The sequence below is a fragment of the Fukomys damarensis genome, unplaced genomic scaffold, assembly GCF_012274545.1.
Source record: "Fukomys damarensis isolate Sample0158 unplaced genomic scaffold, DMR_v1.0_HiC HiC_scaffold_35, whole genome shotgun sequence".
Taxonomy (NCBI): Eukaryota; Metazoa; Chordata; class Mammalia; order Rodentia; family Bathyergidae; genus Fukomys; species Fukomys damarensis.
This window is the reverse complement of record NW_022900947.1, coordinates 27344148-27352333: the sequence shown is the minus strand read 5'-3', so window position 1 is coordinate 27352333 and position 8186 is coordinate 27344148. Positions and strand designations below refer to the sequence as shown.

The 8186-nt window shown below is 34.8% G+C and overlaps 1 protein-coding gene across 5 annotated transcripts in view; it reads left to right on the top strand.

Annotated features, from left to right (window-relative positions):
- Positions 1–8186, top strand: part of Arap2 (ArfGAP with RhoGAP domain, ankyrin repeat and PH domain 2) — a 179444-nt gene that overhangs the window by 32071 nt on the left and 139187 nt on the right. For all 5 annotated transcript variants that reach the window (XM_010613702.3, XM_010613703.2, XM_010613701.3 and 2 more), the window contains one exon: positions 553–906. In XM_010613702.3, coding sequence (XP_010612004.1) covers positions 553–906 — 354 coding nt within the window. The remainder of the gene's footprint in view (positions 1–552; positions 907–8186) is intronic.

The window sequence follows — 8186 nt, the reverse complement described above, 5'->3', positions numbered from 1 at the left end:
GTGGTGGTAGTGGTGCAGTGTTTGTTTTCATTAGGGTTGCAACATGCTCACGAAGCTCTGACTAGTCAGATGTACACTGTGTTTTATTACATTATGGTAGAACATGTGGTCCTTGGACTAAAGCAAAGTAGAAAGGGGATAACAAGTTTGAAATAAGATCTCTAAGCAGATGGAGTTAGTGATTCATGATGTTTCCCAGAGAGTAGAGGTTGTACTGACCACTTAATTCATAGCTGTTGAAGTTTAAATTGGGAAGCAAAGAATATGGTCACCTGTATCCTATCCCGCTATACCCAACTTCTTAAAACAATCAGATAAAATAATGCATGAGAAAGTACTTCCAGTAATGTTAAATATTTCTTTTGATAATAAAGGTTTTCTGCTTAATTTTTCTGAAAAAGCTTTATAAATTATCCGATGGAATAATTGAATTCGAAGATTTTTCTGGCTTTAAATTTCTCCAATTGGTTGTTTATAAGTTAAAAAGAATTAACTGATAGGTTAAATCGCATATCGTACTTTAAAATTTTAATACTATTCCTTTCCATTTAGCATATATGATAATAGAAAGGAGAAAATAAGTGAAGACAAAGTAGAAGACATTTGGATACCTCGAGAAGACAAAAACAATCTCTTGCAAGACTCTGCTTCTGAATCAGAATACTCAACAGTAGAAGAATGCTTTCAGAGTTTAAGAAGAAAAAATTCAAAAGCACCTAAGTCTAGAACTCAGAAAGCACTAAATTTGGACCCTGTTAATAGACACAGTTATCCTTTAAGCTCAACAAGTGGAAATGCAGACTCATCAGCTGTTTCCTCAAATGCCATCTCTCCCTATGCCTGTTTCTATGGCTCTTCTACCATGAAGGTTAAATCAGGATGGTTGGACAAGCTCTCTCCTCAAGGGTATGCATGTATTCATTTGTTTTATTTCATAAGTAGCATGTATTGATAATTCAAGTTTATTCATTTCTAAACTTCATTTCCCTATTCCTCTCAACACTGTCCACATGCACATAGTTTTTTTTTTTGGATTTGCGGGGTACTTTTACAGATGTAGTCCTTAGACATTAGGGATCAGTGCAGCGCAGCCTGGCTTCAAGGTTCTGAGTAACAACGTGGAGCCTAATGTCATTCCCATACACCTAGATGCTTAATGTTAGTTACATACTCCACATCAAAATACACTCTCCTGTGTCCCACTTTGTAGCAAAGGAAAACAACACAGCCTGAGTTAGTATTTCTCAGACCACAGTTTGGATTTTGCTCATATCATAGCAGTGGTCTGTTTGAGAATACAAGGCTTCTTGTACTTAGGGAAAAGGACATCATTGTTACATTTAGGTCTTCTCTTTTATTGATATATTGTTCTGATTCTTGTATGTTGCTCAGAAAATTTGAGTTGTGTGAATATTATACTTTAAAACAGATACAGCATTTCAGATGAATAGAGAAACTTCTGTCTCATAAGCATTTTAAAAAACTAAAAAATCTTTGGAGAGGGATTTTTAAAAAAATTACAATTGTTTTCTGGCATCCTGATTTTTTTATTTGTTGGGGGGGTACTTACTTGAAATGTTCCTGATACATTAATTATTTTGGATTCAAACTTTCAAACTCTCATGTTTATGTACCTAATGCTGTGAGCTAATTCTGGCTTTGTATACTGTACTATGAAAATGTATTTTTGGTTCAATTTAAAATAGTTTTACTAGGAAGAAAATATTAAAAGAAGTTCGTGATGACTGGTAGGAACAGGAATTACTTTTTTTTTTTTTCTTTTGCTTCAGGATTAGGAATTGCATCCAAGGTCTTTACATTGAGCTACATTTCCAGCCTTTCTGTTTTTCTTTTTTGAGGCAGGGGCTTGCTAAATCTCTAAGTTCCCAAGTAGAGCTCAAACTTGATCTCCCTGCCTTAACTTCCCAGAGTGCTAAGATTATAGGTACACACCACCATGCCTGGTTGGGATTATGTTTCTGTAAAAAGCAAAAACAAGTCTAGACATGGCACATGCTTGTAGTCTCAACACTTAGGAGGCAGAGGCAGGAGGATCCTGAGGCCAGCCTAAGCTACATAACAAGTTCAAGGCATGCCTTGACTACATAGTGAGATCTTGTCTCAAAAAACAAACCGAGAAAAAAAGTGAATGCAACCTATAATTTTGTGGTTAACAATTACATGGTCTATATATTTATACCATTGCATCTTTTAAAAAATTAGATTTTTGAAGTAGTATTCTTAATGTCATTTATCTTGTGTCACTCCATTTGGTTACATTATGATGACAAGGTAGTCTACTGTGTATTTTTCATTTTTATCACTCATCAGTATAATTGGTAAATGCATATTTAAATGTCAAAAGCAAAACTCAGAATTCAAGTGTACACATTTGTGGAATAAAACAGCTTGAATATTCTGAAATTTTCATTTCTGTAAAATTTACGTGTTTCAGGAATCCCAAGTGCTTTCTCAAAGGAAGAATTAGCAGACTGCGTGCAAAGTGTGCAGTAGCTGGCATTTCCTTGGTAGATCTTTGGTGTATCATACTTAACGGGTTTTTATGTGAAGACACATTGACAGCGCTTGACCAATTTTGGCCACCTTTGGAACAATTAGATATTTTTTTAGCCTTTTATCAAAATTTGATTACCCTTTCTTTCTGAACCTGCCTAATGTTAGATGTTAGAAGGTCTTTAAATTCATAGTTTTTATGTTTTAAGGGAAGAGATTAAGGATCTTTGGCTTAAAATTTTTTTTTCCTTGGTAGAAGTATGAATGGAGATAGCATAGTAAGAAAGGATTTTTTCCATGAAGAACTTTAAAAACACTTTTACATGACTGTTGCTGTGACTTAAACACCTGTAGTTGGCCATAAAGTATGTATTTATTAGATTCTATGTAGAATCTGAGATTTGTTCTTTCTTGTTAGACTCAGGAGGGTGTTTTAGGGGTGTGTAAGATGCTCCTTAATTAGACAAACTGATGCCTGCCCATTCCTTGGGCAGAAGCTTTAACTACTGGCTACATTACATGACTGGTGCAGGGATTTCGGGCTGAAATGGTATGTGAATTCCATACAACAGAGATTTTCTGTAAAGGGTCAAATAGTAAATATTTTAACCTTTACCATGCTTTCTTGTGCAACTATTCAGTATAGCCAGAAACACAACATATAAACCACCGGATGATGCTGTATTCCAGTAGCTCTTTATTTGTAAACTGTGGTGGGCCAGGTTTAGCCCATGGCCCATAAAAGCATAAACCAGATTATATGGTGGCTAAAATCTCATAACTAGTGTACTCCATCTCCTGTGGTCCCTCAGTAGAAGAATATGATCTTATCACAAAATGGGGAAATTACTTTCTATTATTCCCTTAAATATAAAAATAACACTCTTTCTCTTTACCTGAAGTTCTCCCAGAGGTTTAGACCTCATATTTCTCAAGTTTTTGCTTTTATATTTAAGCAAAAAAGAATTTAACATTACAACTGCCCCTCTTCCCTGTTCTTCCTTGATTCCTTAATTTTCTTCATGAAGCCTCATATGCTGGAAGATATTTGTTTTATGTAAACTCCATAGGCACAGTGGTCTACATTGCTTTTGCTTACTGTGATATTCTTAGCAGAAAATTGCCTAGCACAGGGTAGATGCTTAGTGTATTATTGAGAGAGTCACTAAAAGCATTAGTCTTGGATGTTGTTTTTTATTTTGATTTTTCTGAAAGCAATATTTTAGAGTTCAGAACTGCTGAACTCCATACTGTATTAATGGATGAGAATCTGCAGTTGCTATTTGAAGTACTGGTACATATTAACAGAGCAGTGAGCTCTTCTTGGTAATTTTTTCATGATTGTGTTTGTCCCTTAAAGTCATGTACATGAATTATTAGAAAACAGTTTTTTTTTAAAGTTATACCTTAGTATAAACTAGGAGTGTTTGAAACTGTTCTCTGTCATGACAGTAAACAAAATAATACTGTGCATAATATGAACTTACTTTAGCATAAAATGGTTTGAGTGTCTATTTGCTTTTGAAATGGAAATGCCAGTTCTGAATTTATGCATAGTTTTAAAAAATTACCCACAATTTAGTTAAGAATAATTGTGTAACATCGTGCAGCAAAAGAACTATTAAAACATTTCTAGTTAAACTTAAAATATGAAAACATATTTAAATATTTGAATAACCTAGTTATAGCCTAAGACTATTTGCTTCAAAAAATCATATGAAAGAAGTTTCATAAAGTGTTGAAATTGAGTGTTACCATTGTGAAACAGGCCAAAGCATATGAAAACTTAAAAAATGGTACTTGTTTTTAAAAATGGCTTTCTAGGTCTTGAGGGTAAAAAAAATACCCTTACCCTTCTTTAATAAATAAGCTCAAGCTTTTCGGATCTGTGTAGATGCAAATATTAAAGACTGTTATAATTTATTCTGGCATTTCCCAAATATGTAACTTGGAGAAAGAATTGTGACATGACATTTCCTGTAAAAAAAAAAAACAAAAAAAAACGAGAGAGAATATGATAGAATGTATCATTCTAGGAGATGTGCAGCTTGAAATCTCCATGGACGTTTGTATCAAAGATATGACTTTTATAGTGATTTATTGCTTGACGTAGCTCACCAACCATGGACAAAACTGTTATGGGAACTTGAGCCTAGGATGGCAGGAGCTGAACCTGTGAGGTTAGCTTAGCACTCCAAGGCATACAGAGAGGAGCAGGATGTTTTCTTTGCCCTTTTGGATTTTCATTTAGGGCAGAAAATAAAGATACACATATTTATATATAATGTATATAAAGCCAAATCCAAAGTCGAATAATTGGTACAGAAAGGGGTACAGAGTACAGAGTCTTGAGAAGACAGGAAGTTGAGAAAGCATTTCTTCAAAGACCTCCAAAAGGTTTATTTAGCCACTGACTTGGCCTTTGAAATATAGATAAAATTTTAACTGGCACTTTTAGATGAAATGATTTTCAAACTAGAAGGAATGAAAAGGCCCTGAGGTAGGTAATGTCAGGAGATACTGAAGTATGAGACGGAGAATAGGGGTTAAAGCCAAATTGGATATTGGAGTTATTTTATTGAAGATGAAAAGTCAATTTCTGGAAGAGAGAAGATGCCAGGCTCAGGTTGGACAGAGAACCACGAAAATGAAAAAACCAGTGGTCAAACTGCAATAAAGGTGAGAACCTAACGAATGACCGGGAGTCAGACCATGTACAGTCCAGTAGCCCCAGGTGAGAATTTAGAGTGTGCAGTGTTTGTGTCAGGGACGGGTTTCCCAGCCAGTGCCCCAACTCTAAGACTGCTTTAGTGGAGTGAGTTGCCACGCTGGCACAGTGCTCCTGCCTCAGAGCTCCTGATAGTGCTGTCCTGTGGGGAGACTTTCCTGTGGAAATTAATATCTCTCTTTCTGACAGAGGTGTTGCATTAGCATTCACCTTGTTGAAATTAAGCTTGAATCTTAAATCCCTGACAAAAAGTATCTTTTTAAATCGGACACACATGTTTTAAATAGCACATTGTTTCTGTGGTGTGAGAAATCGAAAGTGGAAATAACCACCAAAATGTACAATAGATGTGGGGAAATGAGAAGAGATATTCAAATGAGAAGGGAAACAAGGGAGTGGTGAGGGAGAAAGGAAAGAAGGGACAGGAAAAAGAAGAGTGGAAGGAAAAAATGGAAGCAAAGCTTTTGTAAATAAGGGGGAGAAGGGTTGAACAGGGAGGGGAGTGAGATAAAGGTGCAAGATATATCATGTACATGTGCAAATTCCCTGTGATGGATGTTATCATTGTGTATATCTAAAATGTGCCAGTAAATGCTTTGCTTAAAAAAAAGATTTTTTTTTTACTAACAAATTTATTGGCCGTTTCCCAAATTGTTTGTCCCCTATGAAAAGATTATACTGAGGAAATAAAAAGCTTCAGTACCTTATCTGCAATCTGAGGGGGATAGAAAACTCTTGCTCTTCATGGGTAATTCCTTTCAGTCTGGCAGCTGAAAAATATAAATAGAGTATTGGAATTAGACTGAAATTAGAGTCGGAGTCATTTATTTGGTAGGTGGTTCAAACTTGTGTGACTCTTCATTTCCCATGAAAAAATTTAAGGCCCAGAGCAGTACAACCTCTGGGGTATCATTTGGAGGTGTAGGCTGCTGTGTGTCTCACTTCTGTTTGGTGTTCAGTAACCTGTTTCTCTTCAGAGCGCCATTTCATTGCAGGGGAACTTTGATTATATGACTAAAAGTGAGCTTTATTCAGTTGTAACTTTAACATAAATCACCTGTTTACCTTGAACTTTTAAGATATAATATTTTTGGTTGATGTGAAAGCACATACTTTAAGTGATACAAAGTTCTACATGATGTGTTAAAATAGGGGCAACTTTTCCTCTAAACTTCACAAGAGGATGGCCACTTTTAATTTTTTCATTTATTTGTATCTTTACTTAAATTATTTGTTTAGTTTTTGGTACCGTGGATTGAAAATAGGACCTCATATGTACTAAGCAAATACTCTACCTTTGAGCCAGGTACCCCCCTATATTTATAATTGAGACCCCACAGCATAAAAATGTATATGTTAATAGAGCAGGGAGATTCTTCAGTACATGATACATGTGTACCTATATGTAAACCAGGTTAAACGTACTTGTCCTGAAACGTTTCCTGTCGACTTTTGGAGTAGTTTCTTTTGGCATGTTTTTAGTGTATGTCTTAACAGTATTTTATTCTGAGTGTTACTAACTTTTCAGCAATAGCAATTATTGTTGCACCACCTTAGAAGGTTATATTTATTCATTTTCACCATTGTTCTGTCCTTCCCTTCAGAAACAGTTCTTACCTGCCACCTTTTTACTATAGGTATAGACAGTATGTAGGTTAGATATGTAATTTAATTTTAGTTCTCATAAATGTTATTCATGTTGGAGCTATGTACAATTAATTTTTCTTCATTTACTCACCTCTTAACATACTGAGGATCTTAATATTTTCTGAAGCTTTCTTTTTCTGTACAATATGTAACATTTAATCTTTTGAGGGGAAGTAGGGAGTCTTTCCCCATTTTTTTTTATATGAAATTTTTTTCTCCAATGTTTTGTTAATCTCAGACAATCAATCAACTAACTTATGTTTTTTTCCCCCTACATATACATAACTGTGAGGAAGCATGATTAAAGCTAGACACAGGAAGATATTAAAAATTACCTAATAAGGTAGGATAATTTTATTAACATAAACATTATTTAGGGGCTGGGGATTTAGCTCAGTGATGCCACCACCTGCCTTGCAAGGTCAAGGTCATGAGTCAAGCCCCAGTACCCCCACAAAAAAAAAAACATTATTTAACATCTATGAACTGTTTATTTCTACAATTTTCCATTTGATGTTTTTGAACCATAGTTGTTTATGGGTAACTAAAACCACAGAAAGCTAACTAAAATAAAGTGGGGGCTATCGTACTTGGTACTTTATTTCTTGAGATTTACTGAGGTAAATCTTTTGAGGTAAATAGGTTAGGTTTTCCTTTTAATTTGATCTATTATTATTATTGTTATTGTCGTCTCTCTTCTGGTCAATATTAGTTTGAAGGTTTTTATTTAGTTCTGCTTACTTCTAATCCTTTGATGGCTTTTAGGGAGGTTTGGGGCGGAGTAGAAATAAATGTAAGATTTAATTGATCATCTTAAATGGACCTTAGTTTGTGTTGGTTGTTTTAGAGCATGACTGTAAAATTTGAGATGAAGATTTTTTAGTATAAGTTTTCAAATAACTAAGCTCTTTAAAGTATTTTAAAACTTAGTAGTCTCACGTTAAAATTCCGGCTTCACATGAAATCCTATCATTTGTAAAAATATAGATGAATCTGAAACATACTGTTAAGTGATGTAGGCCAGCACAGATGTCACTCATAGGTGGGATCTAAGAAAGTTGTGATCATGAAAGTTGAGAACATAATGGTGGATAATAGAGGCTGGAGAATGTGATGAGGGTGAGAAAGGAGTCCAATGATATAGTTAGATGGGACTTCTGGAGTCCTAGGGCACAGCACAGTAATTATAATTAACAATGACTTTATATTTCTCAAAATAGAAGAAAGGAATTTATTGTGAAGAAATTTAAAAGTTACAGTGATGGATATACTAATTGCCCTGAGTAAATTATTAGAC